This window comes from Diplotaxodon limnothrissa, linkage group LG10 (assembly GCF_057381915.1).
Source record: "Diplotaxodon limnothrissa isolate DT_005_m linkage group LG10, D_limnothrissa_male_GT1.1, whole genome shotgun sequence".
Lineage (NCBI taxonomy): Eukaryota > Metazoa > Chordata > Actinopteri > Cichliformes > Cichlidae > Diplotaxodon > Diplotaxodon limnothrissa.
In genome coordinates this window covers 26,762,172-26,784,295 of record NC_140605.1, presented here as the reverse complement: position 1 = coordinate 26,784,295, position 22,124 = coordinate 26,762,172, and the positions used below count along the sequence as shown (strand labels likewise).

Below are 22,124 nucleotides of genomic sequence, written 5' to 3'. Positions count from 1 at the left end.
CTGCAGGTTACATGTTTCTTGTCCTGTTGATCAGAGCCTCTCACAGATTGCTATAAGTAGTAAAGGCATGGCAGGGAAAAAGTGAAACACAAAGGTGAAAGAACAGACTCAACATCAACAGAAAAAAGAAACCTGATGAGAGGATTCCAAATCTTATCCTAACATTTCTAAGTGAGAATAGATGGATAAAACCTCTTTATAAACCTCTGACATTAACTTTCTGAGGGTGATGGGGATCTAACACCCAAGAACCTGGACATTTATTAGACTTTACCAGAATATGTAGCTGCTAGTGAGATAAAAAGCTTCAAGTGACGCACTGTCCTTTACTTTAAAGTTTGCAGATGATATCCTGCCAAGGGCACACAAGACATTTTATAGGACACGGAGGCTGAAGACTGAACTGCATCTGGAAGAAGGAATGATTTAATTAGCGTACTTGTGTGATTTATGTTCCCATCTTCTGACTTTGTTGTCATATCAGTTGTTATCCTTATCTCTGCATGAATTCTGATGTTATGCTGATCCTGGAGAAACCCTATTTCTTTGCTGCATGCTAATACTTCATTTTACTTCACAAGATTAAAGAGTTGTGGGACCTGTAGTCTAATAACTCTGAGAATTTACCACATATGTTTTACTAAAATGCATCAAAACTTCCAAATGAGGGGAAACATTAAGACAAAGTGTGACAACCAGATTTTTTTTAAAGCAGGGCCTGTATTTATTTAAATGCCATTGTCTTGTTTTGTGTTGTTTAGCTTTTTTTTCATTGAGGCAATTAAACAGGGAGGCAGTTCTCACACATTCACTCACAAAAACGACTTAATTTGAATTTGTGTCTTCAAAAGGGCAATTAACCCCCAATAAATTATGACACCTTAAAAAAAACTCATCAGTGGCGTGATTTATGTGGCTAATTACTGTATGAGAGAAAAATGCTTCTAGCAATTTTAATACCGAATACCGTTAGACTTAGATTTCAACTCTGCAGAGAGGAGAGAGAGGGGGAGAGAGTCTTGGGTTTTATTTGCCAGCTCTTTGGTAGCATGGGGCTGTTTTGTGAGGGGTTGGCAGGGATGTACCCCTCCCCTCTCTCACTCTCTCTCCCTCCCTTATCCTCTCCCCTCCTCTCTCCTCCTCCTGCTCCCCTGGCCGCTCTCAGACCATTGTTGTTGTGACTGCCGTCCAGAGAGCAGCAGGGTGCTGTACGAGGGCTGGTGTGCGAAGGTCGCAGTCGCTCGCTCCTCTCTCTCTCAGCAGTTGAACGAAACAGGACTGTGGAGGGAGGCTGAGCCCCACATTTGATCAGCAGAGCTTATTGGGATAAACACACTGAGCAGTGGAACTTGAAGAAGCGCTGCGTAAAGACGCGCGTATCCAAAACGGTGTTGCAGTGTAACCAAGAAGGGACTCTGAACTACGGGGCACGGTTTTTTTTTGTTTGTTTTTGTTTTGTACCCGTCTCTATAAATCGGATCATTTTCAGCATTTTCATACAACTCTTACTCGTAGGTTCCTCGCTCCCTGACTGTTTTTCTTTATCTCCGTGGATTTAGCCTTCTGAGCGGCAGCCTGCAGTGGACTTTGCCCCGGGGATCGCAACGCTTTCCCCCGGGTCACTGGAAGAGCCCGACAGCTGTCGTTCGTGTAACAGGCCACTGTTTTTTGATGGATTTAAGGCTCAGCTTCGATTTTAGTCGGATACACATAAGCTGAAACACGCTCACAGACTGATTTTTGGGAAGGATACACCGGGAAAAGTGGCTCTCCAAATGAGGATTTCAATATTCGCTCGGATCAACCGGGACAAGGAGTGATTTCCACACCGGTGCCAATTATCACTGCGAGGACAGACCCAAAGCAAAGGTGGGTGAAAACAGACAGAGACAGCTGGAGCTTCTTTGAGTTTCATTCATTTTTGTCCTATCAGCAGGCACGGCGGACCGGGGGCTAGATTACCAGAGAGTTATAGATCATATAATGCCACCATCCATCATGAAAAAAACCGAATAGGACTGATAGAACACACAGTGTAATTTCACCCACCAACGAGTTAATTTTAAGTTAATCGGGGGGTTTAGAGACGAAAGATTTATAATTTTATGTGTGTTTCCCAATGAAAGCAAAACAGATCAATTAGTAGACACTGAACTTTCCACTTGTCAGGAGAAAAGATTGTTTATATCGCCCAAAGCGGAGTTTGAACTTCATCAGACCACAAGTGCCATTAACGCGTGAAAGAAAGATTGATCATCCTTTTTAACATTTAATTAAAGTATTTTTCAGGAACATTATCTAAACACTATCAGCTCCTTTATTCTGCAGATCAAAGTTTTTGACTGAGGGGGGGGCTCACGTGCGGGCTCCAAAATTACAAACTTCTAGGTTTAACTGTGAAACAAACAACGATTCTCATTCGTCGGTTCTTGAGTTGATTGTAAACTACACGCACGGTGTGACATTAATACAGCTCTTAGGTGCTTTATTGAGCGTGGATTATGGTACTGAAATATAAAAGTACAATACAGCAGAAGTGTTTTGGCTCCAGCTGAATACGGGAAGGCTGCGTGCCAGCGGAATTAGCAGCAGCAGGAGAAAAATGTTTTCCAGTCCTTAATTGAGAAAGAATACGTTTCATTCAGCAAGCTGGTTCTTTAAACAGTGTGTGTATGTGTTCGTGCGTGCGTATCTGTGTGTGTGTGGGCGCGGCCTGCCTACATGGAGCGCACGCACCAGGATCTGGCGCCTGTGCTCAGTTTGCTGTGCTTGCAGCAGAAAAAAGAAAACCAGTGTATTATTCCTTTAGCGTTCCTACAGACTGTCAGTTTACTGTTTGTCCGCATTCAGATGCTTAGACCGCTTTAATAACCTCTGTACTTCAATATCACTTTCTATGCGAGTCAAAATGTTTGAAACAGGTTTATCGATCATTCCTAACGTATAACAACATCTGGAGGTAAAACTCACAGCTAACAATACTGTGAAAATTATTTTGAGCTGAAAAATAGTTGCAATTGTTTATTTGAGTTGAAACTTCAGTTCATAAAGTGAAAGTCAATATTATTAATTCATTAGTAATCAACTTTCTGCTTTTTCTGTTCCCCCCCATTATTTCTGAGGAGTTGCTGCTTTTCATTGACTTCTTTAATAGTAAGCTGGATATCACTGTGGTTCTGGACTGTTTGTTAGATTAAAAAAAACATTTCAAGGCACCATAGCATTTTATAGATTCACAGATTAAGTAGGGAAAATACAATGACCAATCATAAAACTGCCTTTGTAGCTGGCCCTGTTACCAGATCTGGGTCTAGGTAAGAACACCAGTGCATTTCAGATTTTGAAAACCCACTACCATCACCCATTTCACTGTTTTCCTCCTGTCTTTGGGTTTCCACCTCCTGAACCTGAAGTCTCATCAACTTTTAGTCCAATCTCTCTGCTGCTCCTTCAGATTCTGTAGCTTCCTGGCAAGTTTCAAGTGTTTTCCTAGTAAGGGCCCATTATCCCGGGACAGACCAAGCACCATCCACTGACAAACAACAGGCAGTAACAGCCCTGCTCCTTATTCATCACGCAGGAGAGCCTGGACAATGTGAGGCATACGAGTGGGACAGATAGCAGGACATCTGGTTAAGAATACAGCTGCTCACAGTCAATACAGGCTCTCTCTTTAACTATTTGGCCTGACAATTGTTTGTGTTTTTGCCATCTGGCTTAAAAGTGAACAGAAAAGTTTGTGTCTTTAGCTGCTCCCCTGCTAGATCTCCTCAGAGAATCAGGTTTCTGATCAGCAGATAACTGTCTGCCATGTGTTTGTTTTTCCCAGCAGGCTCCACGTTTACAGACTTTGGGGGTCTCTGAAGTTGCCAATGCCAGCGAGTGGAGTGTGAGGCCCGGAATAGGCTTCCAACGTTTAATTTTCCCTTTTAGCCCACAAAACACGCACGTCACCCACAGAAGATGATGCGGGTCTGCTTGTTCTGTATTCTGCTGCTCTGTTTGGTGGTCAGAGTCACGGCCAGAACCACCGATGGCTTAAGAATAAAAGGTAAGTCAGGAAATTCTGCTCTGATATCACACAGTTAGTATTAACTTGATCACTTGGGGTTTGGTAAACCTTAGATAAGCATATGGCTGGGGAGGGGGGGGGGGTTGATCACAGCCAGATAGCAGGTCTCATTTTTATTCATCTGTTGACTAGGAGTGAAGCTGCTTTAAATTCTTAAAAATATGTTATGTATCTGGAATTGTGTGGACCAGTCCACCTTCCCTCCTTAGAAAGTTTAGTCCAGAGGGAGGCAGGGTGACAGAAAAATGATTACGAGAGCTTGTAGGCGAGAGTCAGAAAGAGCGAAGAAGTCGGAAGCTCTCAGCGTTTGTAAACGGCGCTACCCGATCTGTCCGGGGCCCTGAGGCACGGAAGTGTAAATCTGCCTGGCTGCGTGCCAGCTGTAGAGGATGGGGAGGAGGGGGGGGGGGGGGGGGTGGCAGGGCCTTCTCACTGATGCTTTATAAACAGAAGCCAATGCAGTGCACCAGGCACTGTTAGTTTAAGGTGCCATTAAAATGTTTCTACTGAGGTAAGCCACAATCAGCCTTTTATACAGCCAGCTTTCAAAAACGAAACTATTATGTGTGATAATAATTTTATCTTCTGCTGCAAAATAAACTGGCTTAATACTTAAGATTAGAGGACTTTGGGGTGACATTCTTTTTGAGGATGTGTGTAGATTGATGAAAGTCGAGGTGGATGGTTGTCCCTGAGGCACAGAGAACAGAAGCCGTCTCTGTGGCTCCAGTTTAGACTGCAGGGCTGTCGAGGCCAGCCGGGACTGGTTGTTCCGACGACAGTGTGCAAGAGGGGGCTTCAAAAAAAGCCCCTCAAGAGATGTGAGTAAATAGTCAAACAGTTATAAAAGCAGTTAGATTTTAATAGCATGCACCGGATATCAGGGTTTGTATTTTACATGCATAAATTGTCTGCACCAGTTCATGTACTGGTGCTTTGATTGATGGTCACCATAATGTCCAAAGTCAAGAAAAACAAGAGCTGTAAAAGCAGCAACTGGCCTTGAAACAGTGACCGGCATTTTCCTAACTTCTGGTATATAATAGAATCTACACCTTCCAAGCTGCCAACTTTATTTATTTATCCAAACTAAATCTTGTAGTAGGCTATAAACAAACTTTAACTAAGCTTTTAATAATCACCTGAAACAATTCTGTGGGTATTTTATGTTCAGTTACTAATTTGAAACCCGCTCCGAGCGCATGTCAAATATAATTATATATCTAATGTTGCTAATTGTATGCTGCAGCAAAAGGAAAACTCATTTTCAGTCCAGATTTTTTTCCCTGCTACATCATTAGATTATATAAAAGTCTAAGTTAAGATTTTTGACTATAAACTCTGTACTTGACTGTAAATCACCAAAAATAAAACATAAGACATAATTCAACCACACATGTCACAGATTAGAGGATGACTGGATGATCAATTTTGTTTAAAAATAAAATGTATATATATATATATATATATATATATATATATATATATATATATATATATATCAAATGTCTATGAAATGGAAATGCAGCAGTTGTTAGCGACATTAATTTTATACATCATAAGAAGTAGCTATAATGCAGCTTTTGTATAAAATAATGCTGAATGCATACTTCCTGTGGTGGCGTATGCTACATGCATGTGTGCCCCCAAACCATTATAGCTTTGTAATTATAAGTGGGAGCTGCAAACTGACAATGTAATGAATTCCAGCAATTTTCCTTGAAGGTTAATCAGAAACTGGATAATTCTGGGAAGTTCTTTAGCCTGCTGGAAGTAAACCTAATTGGATAAAAGTACATATTTGAGGGCTCTGCTGCTGTACGTTCCTGCATTGGGCCACAAATGCCTCTTCATTGTACCATATGAGGCTCTGCTGCCAGCCCGGCCGGCCGGCCGACCGGCTGGCTGGCTGGCTGGCTCGCACCAGCTGAGCAGGTTTGTTTGTGTTGTGTTGTGTTTTGTTTGCCCCCTCGCCTCTGGGTGGCAATTCACACTCTGCTGCGAGTTCATCTCTGGGGCACCGTCGCTGTCTCTGCAAGTTCATTAGCGTGGGTATAGTGTGTGTGCTTCAGCTCTCTGATTTACAGGTTTTTTTCCTAACTTTTTTTTAACTAGATAAAATTGTGACTTGTTGGGATTTCACGTTTCTGACTCCCTGTAAACAAACGAAGTGTTGAGTTTGTTTGCCTCCAAGGTGTTTCTTTCATTTGCTTTTGACCAACTGCCATTTCTCATTTTCCACTCAGAAGGTAGTGACTGTATATTTGTTCCTGAAAGGATTACCTGCATGTACTCTGGTGTTTGGAAAAAGAGATAGCACTTCACTCCGACAGGGAAACAGATTGCCTTTCACTAAGCGCTCGCAGGAAGCAATCAGACAGAAAATTGCCCTGGAAAATTGCTCGTTCTGAGTGACTGAGCAGAAAGCGAGGTCCCTAGCCAGGGCGCACATATGCTCCAGCAAGTGAGTGGGTGAGTGACCCACTGAATGGATGGCACTGTAGCTGAGGGTGACACCATAGTGGCTGGGTTATCAGGGCACTCTATCACCGGTTCCTGGTAGCATTAAATGTCTGTGGTTGTTTAGGAACATGGTGTGCTTCTGTTGCCGGACCTTTCAGAGGTAAAATGAAACCGCCAGGATGTGTTTTGACAATTTTTGCCTTGTTCACTTGGTTATTGAGACTACGACGACTTGTAGCAGTTTACTGATTCCTTTATTCTGCAAAATAGCTGTACTGTGAAGCCTGAAATAGGTTCAAGATTGAGAGAAAGAGTAAATAAGGAGGCTGTCACTGATCTGAAATATAACAATGAAACAAATCTCAATAACAGGAAAAAGATATGACTGATCATCTGTCTTTTCTGAGTTTCTCTCCTCCATCTCCACATTTGGTTTCCAGATCTTCGGGTCACTAGGCCTCTGATAGTTCCAGGTTACCCAGAAAACACCACAGCAGTGGTTGGTGGTCAGGCAAAGTTGATGTGTAAAGTCCACAGACCAGGAAGCACAAAGGTGCAGTGGCTGAAGGTGAATGTCAGCGAACCAGGTCAGAACCAGGGAGGACCCCCTGGCCTCAGGGCTCTGACGGTGAGAACAGATCTGCTAACGTCAGCAGTTTTATTGTCCTCTGCACTGTGTTCTCTTCTCATCACTCTAAAATAATCTGTCACGCAGCCCCTGCAGAACATATCATCCAAGGTGAATACTCTCCATCTGTCCAACATCACTTTGGAGGATGCTGGCGAGTACATCTGCATGGCTGAGAACACCCATGCGGGACAGACAGTGCAGGCCATGCAGTCAGCATGGCTGGAGGTCCTGCCTGGTAAGGCAGACTTATCATTATATGAATATTTCGGATTTATAGGCATATGATTTTTTTTATGTTGTTTAGATAGAAATGCTTAGTGTCAATTTTTAACATCCCACATCTTTACTTTTTTTTAAATGACAACTTTTCCCTTTCACAGGGATTATCATTTCCCAAACTGAGGACATGCCTGCTACTAAAATCCCCTCAGGTAACCTCACTCTGGAGCTTTTACACTTAGAGCTTTTTAAAAATAAATAAAATCTATTTGGGTGTGAGAAGGAAGTGAAAGTATACATTTACCATACAGTGGTATGTTTGCCACCCGTGAGAGCTCTAAACTTGGCATCCACCTCCACAGATTTTGCTTCTCTTTGGTCTCTTAGATCATTAGTGAGCCTTTACCACCCCTTATATTCACTCTGCGACCGCTGTCACATTGCGACATGTTCATCAGCTTCAGTCTCCCTTCCTTCTTGTTTATTTTCTTTGCTTCTTTTTGAGGGAGTTTGCAGAGCTAGCCAGATCGCTCTCAGTCTCATAACAATTCACAGGGGAACAAAAAGATGAAGAGGGGAAGGGGGAGTGGAGGTGGCTCGGGTCAGTAAGGCCCTGTCTCCATGGCAATGTCATTGTGCTTGTGTGTATGTGGGGACTGGAGATAATGGAGTTTGAGGAGCTGAAGGTCATAACTGAAGGAATAGCGATTAGACTGGGCTCTGTGGTGAGATAATCAGAGCTACAAAAGAAATAAAGAGAAGGAGAAGGAGAGCTCGAAAAGGGTGTTCAGACTGATCATAAAAACTTGAGAAGAGCCTTCAGCACCGCAAGCTAATACCATGCCTGCTTTTAGCAGATGTTCTCGAGGACTTGAGTGAGGACACCACAGAGCATCTCCTGTTAGAGCCAGGCAACGTCCTAAAACTGCGCTGTGACATGAGCACCCGGCCCGGCATGGCTGTAAACTGGTACAAGGAGGGTGCACGTGTTCTGCCCACACCCCGGATCCAGATGCGAGGCGCCATCATGGAAATCACAGACGTAACATATGAAGATTCAGGTGTTTATGTTTGTGTTCTCCGGGGATCCAAAGAGCCTGTGAGGAACTTCACTATCACTGTGGCAGGTAAGAGCACCCGCAGTGCAGTTTTGATGCTTTACTGGATTTTTTTTATATATAAAGTCACTGGTTTTAAAAAAAAGCTTTTAAGTAATGAGGATTAGAGGCAGCCGTAAATGGTTTTTGACATGTCTTCGTCTCAGACTCGCTGGGATCTGGGGACGACGATGAGGACAACGACTTGGAGGATTCTTCAGCTGAGATTGAAAATGACCAAGTTTACTTCTACAGAGGTAAAATTGCTGTTTATTTAGCAGCTGCATTTCTTGAATTTTGTGCTTTAACGGCTTATTTGCGGTTCTTTGTCTGTGCAGGACCGTATTGGACACATCCCCAGCGTATGGAGAAGAAACTCTATGCTGTTCCTGCAGGAAACACAGTGAAGTTTCGTTGTCCAGCTATGGGTAGCCCCATGCCGAGCATCCGCTGGCTCAAAAATGGACGCGAATTTAGAGGAGAGCATCGCATTGGAGGCATCAAGGTGACGAAGGTTTCAGTTTGTCATCTCGTGCGACATAAACAGATTGTGTTTTTATTTGCTCTCTTATTCATATCATTTTGTACTTTGTCTGCCAGCTACGACACCAGCACTGGAGCCTGGTGATGGAAAGTGTTGTGCCCTCAGACAGAGGAAACTATACCTGTGTGGTAGAGAACAAGTATGGCTCCATCAGTCACAGCTATGTTCTTGATGTTCTGGGTAAGACATGAAAGATCATGCTTCTCATATTTAATGTTCATATTTAAAAAGTAAAATAAACAAAAAAGCATATCTTGTGACATCTAGAGTGAAGAACACAACCCTTACACGAGTAAGCACTAAAGTAAAGCCATAAATAACAGAAAATCTTTATTGGTTGGATTATACAATCTGGCTGAAAAGCATTGGTCAGCACAAAAAAGCAGAATTCCTTCAAATTTAAGGCTCCAGTCTGAGAGAGGAGATAACTGAGCGAGTGAGCAAATGGTGACAGGGGTGCCTGGTGTCAGGCTGCGGTGGGCAGGATGTGGATGGTCAGACTTCCACTCCAGTTTTCTACCTGACTTGTGACAAGAGATCGAGCAGTGCTGCGGTTTGTTTGTTCGTTTGTTCGCTATCTCTCCACCGCAGGGTCAGTTTCCGTCCCTGCTGACAGGGGGAAAAGACTAACGAGGCAGCTAACGAGATCAGAGAGAGAGAGTGACCACAGATCAAAGAGACTAGCGGCAAATAGGCATGCTAATGGAACCAATTTTCATTCCAAAATGACATTTCCTGGTCTTTTGCCAGCATAGAAACATATTGAGGGTGACAATGACAATTGCTGGCTATTTTAAGGAGCTTATTTGCAAAGCATGCATTTTTGTGGGCTTTAAATGACTAAATAAATGAATGTCTTTAAGAGGCAGTCAGGTGATTACCCATTACCTGCCTAAAACTTCATACATGCTTAACAGATAAATTAACCTTTGTCTCCATATGCTCTGCTGTTTATTTGAGATGAGAAAAGGCATTGAGTGGTTTCTCTTGATCTTTGAACAATTTTTCAGTCTGAATCTTTGCTCCCTTTGCTTACCTCTTCCGTGTGATTTCCTCCAAAAACAGAGCGTTCACCCCACAGGCCGATCCTGCAGGCAGGTTTGCCAGCCAACACCACAGCAGTGGTAGGCAGTGATGTCCAGTTCCACTGCAAGGTCTACAGTGACGCCCAACCTCACATTCAGTGGCTCAAGCACATCGAAAGGAACGGCAGACGCTATGGTCCTGACGGGACCCCCTACGTTCAGGTCCTCAAGGTTGGTAATACAACGAGATGCTATCCTTTCACGTGTTGTTAACAGCAACTCCTCTGGTAGCTTCCAAACCTAACTTCTTCCTAGCTCTCTTATCATGCCCCATCATTGCATTTTGTGTCATGCAGACTGGCAGTCTGAACATGTCCGAGGTGGAGGTCCTCTACCTGTCCAAAGTTACCATGGAGGATGCTGGAGAGTACACCTGTCTGGCTGGAAATTCAATTGGCTATGCCCACCAGTCTGCCTGGCTCACTGTCATTTCAGGTAAGAACGAAGCAACGTAACTATATAAAAAAAGTCACTCTACACTACTTTGCATGGTCTTTTCAAAATATTTTAGCATTGCTTTGGTCAGCTAATCATTGATATATAGCACTTTTTCCATCAAATACTCCACAAACCTTCAACTAATCATTTCTTGTTTTGAGTTCCCTCTCCTATTGAATTACATTTTTTTCCTCTAATTTTTCATCTTGTACCTGCAGAGGAAGAAGCAGCAGATGCTATGGAAACAATGGAGACCAAATATAGTGACATAATTATCTATGCTTGTGGATTCCTGGCTCTGATCATGGCCATTGTCATCGTGGTGTTGTGCCGAATGCAGGTCAACCCCAGAAGGGAGCCATTTGATGCACTCCCAGTGCAGAAGCTTTCCAAGTTCCCTCTTCGCAGACAGGTACGTCTCATAACCTGCTATGACACAATGGATGATCCAACTGCATCTGAAGGCAAACCTCTTAAAACCTGACATCTTTATCTCTTTCTTCAGTACTCAGTGGAGTCCAACTCGTCAGGGAAGTCCAGCGCATCTCTGATGAGGGTGGCTCGCCTGTCTTCCAGCTGTTCACCAATGTTGGCTGGAGTCATGGAGTTTGAGTTGCCCTATGACCCAGACTGGGAGTTCCCCAGGGAGAAGTAAGTCATCTGTCATTATTTATTGAGCTGTAGATGATAATCAATCACAAATGCTTTGTATTATATATATATATATATACAGTGTTGGGAAGGTTACTTTTAAAATGTATTCCATTACAGAATACAGAATACATGCCCCAAAATGTATTCTGTAACGTATTCCGTTACGTTACTCAATGACAGTAACGTATTCTGAATACTTTGGATTACTTAATATATTATCATGCTTTTTACAACAACGTGAATGTACTATTGCTGTGTGATTTATTACTATTACTGAAGGTCCGCGACTCCGAGCTGTAGTAAAGGGACCTCTGACTAATACGGCGGGGTCCCTGTCGGCTCGTAGCCGAAAAATAGCTTTACTTTGTTGTGTGGGTCAACTTTTCTTGCGAGAGACAGAGAGAGGCGTTGAAAGACTGCTCCAACGGAACTTATTGTTTTCGGAGGAAAACACGAACACGGTGTACAGTCGAGTCTTAATAGCTTACTTACAACTGGGCTCGTCAGGCACTCTTCTTGGCTGAAGTGGTTATTATTATATTTAGATGCTTCCAGCTCCCGTTTTTCCTCGATGACAACTCGTACCTTTCCACTCCCCTTTTTCTCCCTCCTCGCGCTCACAGACCCATAACGTGTATGGCAGTCCATTCTCCCTGCAACACGGACTACACTGCCCATGATGCTACATTCTTTAGAGCTATGCTTGTAGCATTCTGCCTGTTAGCTTAGCACAACAACAACAACAACAACAACAACGAAAAGGCGACCTGTAACCATGGCAACCGTAGCGCTGCCGCCTGGAACAACAGACCGTAGCTGTCAAACAAAACCCAAACAGTCCTGACCCGCGACAAAATGAAACAGGAAAGTACCGCAGTGTAATCCATTTATTTCAACAAAGTAACTGTACTCTGAATACCACCTTTTTAAACGGTAACTGTAACGGAATACAGTTACTCATATTTTGTATTTTAAATACGTAACGGCGGTACATGTATTCCGTTACTCCCCAACACTGTGTGTATATATATATATATATATATAATCTGAACTGTTAAGTCTCAACAACATTTAAAGCGTCTGCTCCTTGCTAAAAGTATTTCTTCACTGAGTTTAGTTTGGCTGCCGGGATCTGTACTCATTTAAACATTGTAGCGCTCGCATCATGTGTGAACCAAAAAAGAAACAAGCCCGCAAGACATTTTTGGCTCCATCAAACCTATAGTTTTAGAAACCGGAGCTTCAAATTATGGATTTGTACAGTTTTCTTTTGGACATACTTATTTTCACTAAGACTCCCTTTCTCTTTCTAGTCTAACATTGGGTAAACCTCTAGGAGAAGGCTGCTTTGGTCAGGTGGTCAGAGCTGAAGCCTACGGCATCAACAAGGACTGTCCAGAACAAGCCACTACTGTAGCAGTCAAGATGCTCAAAGGTAAGAAAGGAATACTACCAGCGAAATAATTCCTGAGATTAACTTGGCAGATCTTACTTATAACAGCATGTCAACTAAATAAAACTACATGTCTCTCTCAGATGACGCCACAGACAAAGATCTGGCAGACCTCATCTCAGAGATGGAGTTGATGAAGGTGATGGACAAGCACAAGAACATTATCAACCTGCTGGGAGTCTGTACACAGGATGGTGAGTGTCTAACCTTTATTTTGGATAAGAACCAACACATTTCCTCATTTTCCTCCCAAGTCATTTTGTTATCATTAATCTAATGAAGATCTGCCTGATTTAGGGATTGTTTCAGCTGTGGTGGTTGCAGCCCTTCATCCTGTTTTTGCTTGCCCCCACCCAGGCCCTCTGTATGTGCTGGTGGAGTATGCTTCCAAAGGAAGTCTGAGGGAGTACCTGCGAGCCCGACGACCTCCAGGCATGGATTACACCTTTGATGTGACTAAGGTGCCTGAAGAGCAGCTCACCTTTAAAGACCTGCTGTCCTGTGCCTACCAGGTGGCTAGAGGGATGGAGTACCTGGCCTCTAAAAGAGTAAGCTCTCTATAAAGAGTTGAAATGTACTAGAAGTAGTAACTATAGCTTATTTCTTTTGTAGTTCTGGATTTTTTCCCCAACTTTTCAGTAATATTTCTACTGGCTGTTTGTTTAGGTTTCTAAAAAAAAACATTTGTTCACCTTAAAGTAGAAACTTTCGTGACACTAACCAGATTAGTATCACAAGTACAGCAACAGTAGGAACGCAAAGTAACGATATGCAAAGATATGCTAATACAGACATATTAGTTAAACAATACAAGCAGTCATAGTCCGGGAGAAAACAGACTTCCCTCAAAATGTGATTGAAAATCCAGTTTAGCTGTACTGGAACATCTTTTTTTATGAGACAGGGCCAACTGATGTGTATCCATATTGATCCATCTATTTTCCTAACCCCTGATAACCTGGACAGGTTGCCTGTCTATTGGAGTGTGTCTGAATCCCCACAGAGTAATGCAGACATAAAATGAGGGCATGAGGGCAGAACTAAACTTCTTTAGGTCTTCAGAGTTATATATGCCCCAAAGAGGCTGTAATATAAGAAATGTGGTTTTGATTGAAAGGATCAGGTTCCTTCATGTAATTCATCGTATTTTGGGACTTGGCCTTCAAATTGATTAGTCTGGTTGAGGCAGCACCAGCTGTGCTTCCTCTCTTTGTCCTTCCTGTCGGTTCTCCTTTTTCTACCCCCATCCACATGTTTCTTGTCCTTTCAATTTCCCAGCATGCACCATGTTTGCGTTCTTCATATCAACATGTCTCCTTGTCTGCCAGTCACTTTCCCAGACAGGCATTCCTCAGCAGAGAGCTGCTGCAGCTTCAGTCCTGTTTACTCTTCTCCATCCATCTGTCCGTCCCTTCATTGCATGGCTTTGTCCTTTTTAGCGCTGCCATAAATCTGTTAGCAAACAGGCCGGCAGAGCCTTCGTCTGGGTGTAGGCATCAGGTTTCTGGCTATAAGGCCTCCGAAGAATGCAGGAGCCTGAATCTAACCCTCCATTATGGGGAGACCCACAAACCAAGACTGGCTCATTTCGCACGTCCCCACAAATCCCACGTCTATTTCAAATGAAAACCAAAATAAACTTAATGACATCCATTCAATGTGGGCAAACACTGCTTTCTTTTTTCCTCGCAAAGGGTTGTTTTTCTTAAAACTCCAGGATTTCTATATAAAGACATTATATTTTTGTGGACCTCACCAAACTGAGGCACCGTGTGTTGATTTTAGGCTCCCGCGTCTTTTAACTTTTTGGGAAATCTGCAGTCAGTCATTTTTACCTCCCCTACCTCAGCATTTTCAGACAGGGAAATGTCACGCCACAAATCTGAGAGCTTGTCATGCATTGGGAGAAATAAGTCGTACAGTTATCTAAAAATCAAAAGAAACATGCAATATATTTAGAAACTATATATATATTGTGTGTGTGTGTTTTTTTTATCCAAATTTTTAAAATCTGTTTATTTAATCTGGAGACTCAACAGCTCATGTTGGGAATTTTTCATCCCCTTCTTTTCTCTTTGCAGTGCATCCACAGAGATTTGGCAGCCAGGAATGTTCTGGTGACCGAGGACAATGTGATGAAGATTGCTGACTTTGGCCTGGCCAGAGGAGTCCACCAGATTGACTACTACAAGAAAACCACCAATGTGAGTAACATTTCTAAGGAGCATTTGTTTTAGGAATTTGCGCCTCTAACACCCAGACTAGGGTGCAGCTAAGCTGTCGTTATTCTTTTAAATTTTCCAGCATAGCTAGCTAAAATATTGACATCTCAAATCAACTTTCAAAGGAAAAATACTATTTTTAAGTGCCTCGATCTAATGTCTTTTTGCTCAGAAATACTACTGCAGTATTGTTAGCAATCAGTTTGTACAACCCTTTCCCGTTAGTACTGTACATGGTAGGTACATATATATCTACGGCTGCTTATAAACCTATCTGCCCCTTAGTCATTTTATTACTGACTGGTTTCCTTTACAGTTTTAATACTCCTGAAACCAGATGTTTGATGTTTTCCTCTGACTGGCAGCAGGCTTAATGGGACTTAATTAGAAAAGAGTTGATGAAGAGCGAGTAGGGGAAAGATCATATGAGAGACATGCAGGAGCATGGCGCAACTAACTAGGATGAGATTCTGGTTAAGTTTGGGTAGTGAGAGGCTCTAACGTGTTCGTGTCTGCTCTTCAGGGACGACTACCAGTGAAGTGGATGGCACCAGAAGCTTTGTTTGACAGAGTCTACACTCACCAGAGTGATGTGTAAGTTCAACTCATCACAGTAAAGTCTCAAAAATATCAGTGTTATACCTTCCTTCTCACATCTTGTCTAAACTTGTACTCAAACTCCTTGAAACCTTTTCTCCGTAAGGCTAACGAGTGATATCCAATGTTTTTACAGCAACATCAAGAAAACCTTTCATTTTCAAATGTGTTCAGTTAAAATCATTTTAGATCTGGACAACTAAATGGTAAATGCCCTGTATTTGTATAGCGCTTTACTTAGTCCCTATGGACCCCAAAGCGCTTTACATTACATTCAGTCATCCACCCATTCACACACTGGTGATGGCAAGCTACATTGTAGCCACAGCTGCCCTGGGGCGCACTGACAGAGGCGAGGCTGCTGGACATTGGCGCCACCGGGCCCTCTGACCACCACCAGTAGGCAACGGGTGAAGTGTCTTGCCCAAGGACACAAACTGCCAACTCTTGAGCCACGATCGCCCACAACTACAAGTTTCTTAGTTGTAGTTAGAACATTTTCTTTTTAATTATTAAAGTTTTAGCTTATTATTTATATGCCACTTTTAGCTGCTACTTTATTTATGATCTATAAGCAACCAATTTAACTGTATTCACTGTTAATTTAAAAATGTTGTTTGTACCTTTAGTCAGCCATTTCAACTGTTCATCTTTAAATACGTATTTTTAGCTAGTAATGTAACTGCTAGCAAAAATGTTAACTAAAGATTTTTTTATTTAAAAATGTAGTTAGCTACTGTGTCTTCACAGTTTATCATTATCTCTAGCTTTAGTGAGCTGTTTCAACTGCTTTTTTCTACTTTTAACTCCTCAGCATTATAGTGAGCCCACGGTATAGTGGCTAACCTGTTCACTTTACCTATGAAAGATCGCTACTTTGACTCTGGGAATAGGCACAAACTGGGCCTTTAGCAATTATTTTCCCAGCAACTGCCATCAACCTCCAGCAACATCTTGCAACAGGTTTGGGAATCTTTGTTTTTCCCTCAAGACAAGTTGCTGACAGGTAGCCATGGATCAGCCTCTAAGTATGTATGGCTGTGGCTTTATTCACTTGATCCTATATTGTCACCATAGCTGTCACAATTCACACATGTGGTTACTGCTCACGTGTCTGCAAAACCTCAATACCCCTATTGCCTATCCCAAGCCTGGATAAATTGGAGGGTTGTTTCAAAAAGGAATCTGGCATCAAATCTGCACCAAACAAAATGCGAAGATCCATCTGTGGCGACCCCTTGGGAAATAAGGGAGCAGCCAAAACTAAATATATATTTAACTCTTCAGATGAGCCCAGTTGTTTAATAGTGGAGTTAATCTTTCCACTTATCCCATGGTTACTACTGAACGAATCCAGTTGAGAACAATTGCTTCATACTAAAGAAATCACCGATGCGTCCTTTCTGTGTTCAGGTGGTCATTTGGTGTATTGATGTGGGAAATATTCACACTGGGCGGTTCACCGTACCCTGGTATCCCTGTTGAGGAACTTTTTAAGCTGCTGAAGGAAGGACATCGCATGGACAAACCATCAAACTGCACACACGAACTGTAAGCAAGCCCTCTTTTCTTTTTAAACTTTACTCTCAACTGTTAGCAAACATGCCTATCTATTCTAAGAAACATTGTAGCAGACAAGTAAAGAGCAGTAAATAAACTGGATCCACTAAAGCTACCACCAGTAACTACATATCTTTAGTGTAGCACATTTTTGTCCAGATCTTTTCTAAAGAATGCAGTGGTAACATGTGCCCTATGGTAAATTATGTGGATTTTTAAACAATCCTTCTATTTTTTTTCCTGCAGCTATATGATGATGCGTGAATGCTGGCATGCTGTTCCCACCCAGAGACCAACCTTCAAACAGCTGGTTGAGGAACTGGACAGGGTGCTCCTGTCCATTTCTGACGAGGTAGGTTTCAAACATATATACCAATCTATCCACCTGTAAATGTTCCTGTGTTATGTGTAAGTCTGCTGTTGTACAATTTATCCTTCTGTTCACTTTATAAAACTCATGGTAGTCCTATAGGTTTCAGACTCATTCACAAACACACAGTAACGTCTGCAACCATAAAGATGTGTGCACACATTTTCATTGACACCAACAATCTGCAGCCCAGATGTTCAGCACGCAGACTGCTTGAGCTGAGCAGATTTCTGATCCTATAAACTCAAAGCAATAAACACAAAATCAAACAGTGTTTGGCTGCTGAAATTGCAGCACTTTTTGTTATTCCTTTGCAGATGTGCCAGAAGTTAACATGTTTGATTTGTTTGCTTTTAGGTGTTCATGAGCTTAGATACATTCATAACAATCTTTAAAGCAACCAATCCAAAACCAGTCTGTGCTGACCTGGTGGTCCAAAACTATGATGAAAACAACTCTCCAAAATGTGTTCAATAGCAGTGTGATAGCCAGTCAAGTTCAATCTTTATTGATTTTTACTGAAAATTTTCAAAAACATTTAATTGTGCATTTCTCTAGAATTTCTTTTTATTAATTCAACTTCCTCTTCCCCTCAGTACTTGGATCTGTCAACGCCTTTTGAACAATACTCTCCTTCATGCGAGGACACATCCAGCTCCTGCTCCTCTGACAACGACTCAGTTTTTACCCATGATGCCTTATCCACCGACCCCTGCCTCTTGGGCTACCAGGACGTGCACTCTCGGATAGACACGAAGACGGCTCTTCGATAGGCGCACGAACACCACACACGTACAAACACAACACTACAGTTGGGAAACACTACTTTGGGCTTTTGAATGAAGTAACATCCTCTGGCTCCCAAACTGAAGGACTGCTGCTCCTTTCTAAAGGTAAATTAAAGATTTATTCATGCGATGTTGTTCATTGGACCTCCACTATGGCATCCGACAAAGCCCTGGAATATAGATAGCATTTGTAAACACACGTACACACACAAATACATGCACAGCCACACACCTCTGCACATGGAGCACCAAGGACACTACGCTTGACACCAAGGTGGAGTTTTGAAGTGTTACATCATGGACAGAAGAAAGGAAGACAAACCAATCACGGTACTTTGGACTATCAGTTGTGGAACAGTGCCCAAGAACAGTTTTAGCTTTGGAGGCATAAAGCTCAACAGAAGTGACCCTGGTACTTGAAATGCCTTTAAGTGCTTTCTCTCTTTTAAGGCAGCAGACAAAGATCTCCTCCACAAACTCGACCCACAACCAGGGCTGGAAAACCTCGGTCATAAAGACATTTTGACAAAAACAAAAAAACAAAAGATTTATTTTGCTATGATAGAAGATAAGAAACTGATTGTTAAATATAAATCTGTTTATATAAGATTATATTACTTTTGTGTTGCTTATTTAAGGAGAAAACAGTCTTAAATCTCAGGATCTCTCATGCTAAGAAGTTGCTGTAGTGGCAGCAAAGTGCCTGAATCGATGATTTCCTGTGAATATATTAGAATATTAAACTATTGTTATGTACATATCAACAACAGAAAGACAATTGCCTTTTATAAATTATTCTGAATGACACAACAAGTGAAGGCTATTGGGGGCAAAAGAAGAGAGGAATTTAATCAAGTGCCAAACCTGTCATGTCATGGGCTATCTATTTCTTTCCAAAATACCAGCTTATTCATATTTATCTCCAACAGCATCCCTAAATCTAAAAAAGCAGATCTTATTTTGAATTATGACTGATTGACTGAGACATGAAAAATCCATTAACAATTAAAGCCTTAAGTGCTTTTGTGGCAAGAAAAAAAATAGATAGCTTGGGCCTTTAAGCATGACCTCAGCTTGGGAAATTTGGGAACAAAGTCCGCCCCCCCCCCCTCCCAGAATTTTTCTTTTTGTTTTTAATCTCAAGTCGAAGACAAGGTTCAAAACCACAAGAAGACAGTTGAGATAAGTTTTGAACGTGTCTCAAAGAAGCAGAGGTTGCGAGTGTGGCTTGTTTACTCATACAAGCTACCACATGACCTTTGAGGCGACATTACGTGGTGCTCCTTTAACAACAGCTCTACTCTTACATGAATGCTCCGTGAGGGACAGTGTGTCCAGGGTGGGACTCGTTCTGAAAGGAGCACTGACGATTTTAGCATGAGGACTCTGTTGGGAGCTGGCCCAAGCCCAGTGTCACTGCTGAGCAGCATGGGGAGGGTGGGGGACACTGAATGTGAAAGCCTGTGTGATTGATTTCAAATAAGGGAGGAGGGGGAGGGACACCTATTGTCTCCGTGTAACCCTTCACCCAGCCAGATCTGTTGGCAATAGGTCCTCAGGTCCGCAGCCTGGCTGGACAATGAAAGCTTTGCAGGCTTAATGGGTGTGACTACAGACCAGAGGGAGTTTGGGGGTGGTGTTGTGGGCATAGCTTGGGCTTGTGTGCAAATGAAGAGGCTCTTATTATGGTAATATCTCCTCTTCTCTCCCTATCTTTATCCACAAAGCCTCCATCTTTTAAATTACAAATCTTAATTCAGATTTGCAGCCCCACCACTGCCACCAGGACCAGCTGTAGACAATTCCCCTGTGGGCTAAAATGCCAACTGATTCTCAACCCACCTCCTGGAGCTGACTGCAGACAAACCTAAACAATATTTGCATCGCCAGCCCAAAACCTTCATATCTTTAATATGTTCAAATAGAAAAAAGGAGGGTTTTACTTTAAAAAGATGCTGTAAATTCATCAATCATTTTATTGTCTTTGAAGAAAAACAACCATCTTGTCAGCAAAGGATTCATGTATGGCCTCTTCTCATGTTAAGCTATCGCTCAGCTTCTACGTCATTTTGAAAAGACGTTTTAGCCACAAAGTGTTCAAAAAGCATTGATATTTTTACATTCCTGTTACCTGCTCTTCTCTCAAATACCAATTGTAAACAATCATGGCATTCTTAAACATTTCCTCAAGAGAATTATTTTAGAAATATCTAATTTATTTGTTTATTGTTTTGTTTTTATATGAAATAAAGTATAATTTAAAATAAAGCAGCTCTGTGTGCTCGTTTCTTTATTTAACTTTAAAGAACTCCATTAAGGATTTTAGGTTTGACATTCATCACTTTCCTTTGGTGAAAAAGGAGCTTATCCCAGCTGACACCAGGGTGAAGGCAGATATTATCCCAGACAGTATGTGTATCACAGGGCTAAAGAGAAAGACAACCAAACAGCCTCACATTCACACCTGCTACCAGTTTGGATCTAAAAGACATGTCTTTGGACAGTGGAGGAAATCCATGCAATCACAGGAACTATATACAGAAAGGAAGTTCAAACTATACCTAAACCTCATTTTATCGGTTTAGACTGAAAACAAAACCAGAAATGCTGAAAACCAGTGTTTCGGAGGATAATTGGTCGAGCAAAGGAAGGCTGACCCATGTTCTAATGAGTTTTTTTCCATTCTTGTGATAGCTGTGCAGCGCTTTCTCTGTAGCATGTGCCATAGCACCAAGACACACCCTTAAAATCCACGCATTACACTCACTCATTCCTAACGTGGCTGATTCCCACATCTCATTTTAGGAAGAACTTTAATTGTAATAAATTACATTTAAGTAAAGGCCCCTTTGGTGTGACAAACTGGATCTTATATGGGATTTAGTGATTTAGTCTGACCATTTTAATCCTATTACCCCACAGCTTAATCACTGGTATGTTTGGTATTTAGCACTGTGCTTAAGATGTTTGAGTATAAAGAAATGGTTTAGTTCTTTGATTTAGAGTTGGAGATGATTTCAGGGAAGAGGGAACATTTGTCCCCGCTTTAAGTTGCAGATGTATTTTGTTGTCTCATACCAGGCCTTTAGATGTGTCTAAATACTCCACAACAAAATGCAGAGACACTGGTTAATAAAGAGAGTCACCAGAATCCTGCACATGAAGGGATTGTGAGGTTCAAGAAAAACCTCTGCAGAAGAGACACCTTCATGCCAGACTGAAGTATGTGAGGGACAACCTGGAAAAAGATTATGAATACTGGAAGTGTGGCCTTTGGAAAGATGAGACAAAATTCGGGGTCTTTGGTGTCAGAGATGCTGCTTATGTTTGGAGAAAGAAGCCAGAGGCGTATAAAGAACATTGTCCCCAGAGTGAAACACAGTGATGGGACTATTATGCTGTGGGAATGCCTCAGGGCATCTGAAACCATGAATATCGTCAAGGTGGAATGAATCAAGAAAACTTCAAACAGTCACTGTAAAACTGGGTCTGGGTCATCAACACATCATAGAGACCCAAAATATGTCAGTATTAACCATTGCATTAAATAAATTCTTTAAAAAACACGTTTTTCCACTCGTCTTGTGCAGTGCGTTAATAGTGTTGAAGATTCAGAATCATAAAATTCATTCATTTGTAAAAACTATTTTCTTTTCAAGACTTTCTGCATTTGCTTTAAAGTTACATTTTTTTCCTACAGTTGGATGCAAATTTGTCTCTTTATCCTCATGTCCTTTTGGTTCTGATGAAGGCTGTACTTGTTATATGAAAACCCAAAGTGCTTGGTTTTACTGATGTCACTGCATTCCTGGGTGAAAGAAATAAACTTGTTACATTTATTAGTTCAGACTAAATCAAGATCCTTGATATGAAAGTAGAACTTTCCACCAAATCCCCATATGAATTTGTGCAATTTGTTGCAAACTTGAAA

General features: G+C 41.9%; 1 protein-coding gene across 2 annotated transcripts; it reads left to right on the top strand.

Moving 5' to 3' along the window:
- The first annotated feature begins 1,286 nt into the window (after nucleotides 1-1,286).
- Nucleotides 1,287-20,379, top strand: fgfr4 (fibroblast growth factor receptor 4). Of its 2 annotated transcripts, none has more exons than XM_085364674.1 (21): nucleotides 1,287-1,869; nucleotides 3,833-4,051; nucleotides 6,976-7,163; nucleotides 7,251-7,401; nucleotides 7,547-7,597; nucleotides 8,243-8,512; nucleotides 8,650-8,739; nucleotides 8,821-8,987; nucleotides 9,083-9,206; nucleotides 10,092-10,282; nucleotides 10,408-10,546; nucleotides 10,768-10,961; nucleotides 11,055-11,200; nucleotides 12,517-12,638; nucleotides 12,740-12,850; nucleotides 13,014-13,204; nucleotides 14,738-14,860; nucleotides 15,402-15,472; nucleotides 16,889-17,026; nucleotides 17,282-17,387; nucleotides 18,002-20,379. In XM_085364674.1, exons 2-21 carry the CDS (start codon nucleotides 3,964-3,966, stop codon nucleotides 18,176-18,178), a joined length of 2,838 nt encoding a protein of 945 aa, XP_085220800.1. In that variant the 5' UTR covers nucleotides 1,287-1,869; nucleotides 3,833-3,963; the 3' UTR covers nucleotides 18,179-20,379. The 2 variants fall into 2 exon arrangements, with proteins under 2 accessions (XP_085220800.1, XP_085220799.1); XM_085364673.1 differs by having other exon boundaries at nucleotides 3,830-4,051.
- The last annotated feature ends 1,745 nt before the right edge of the window (nucleotides 20,380-22,124 follow it).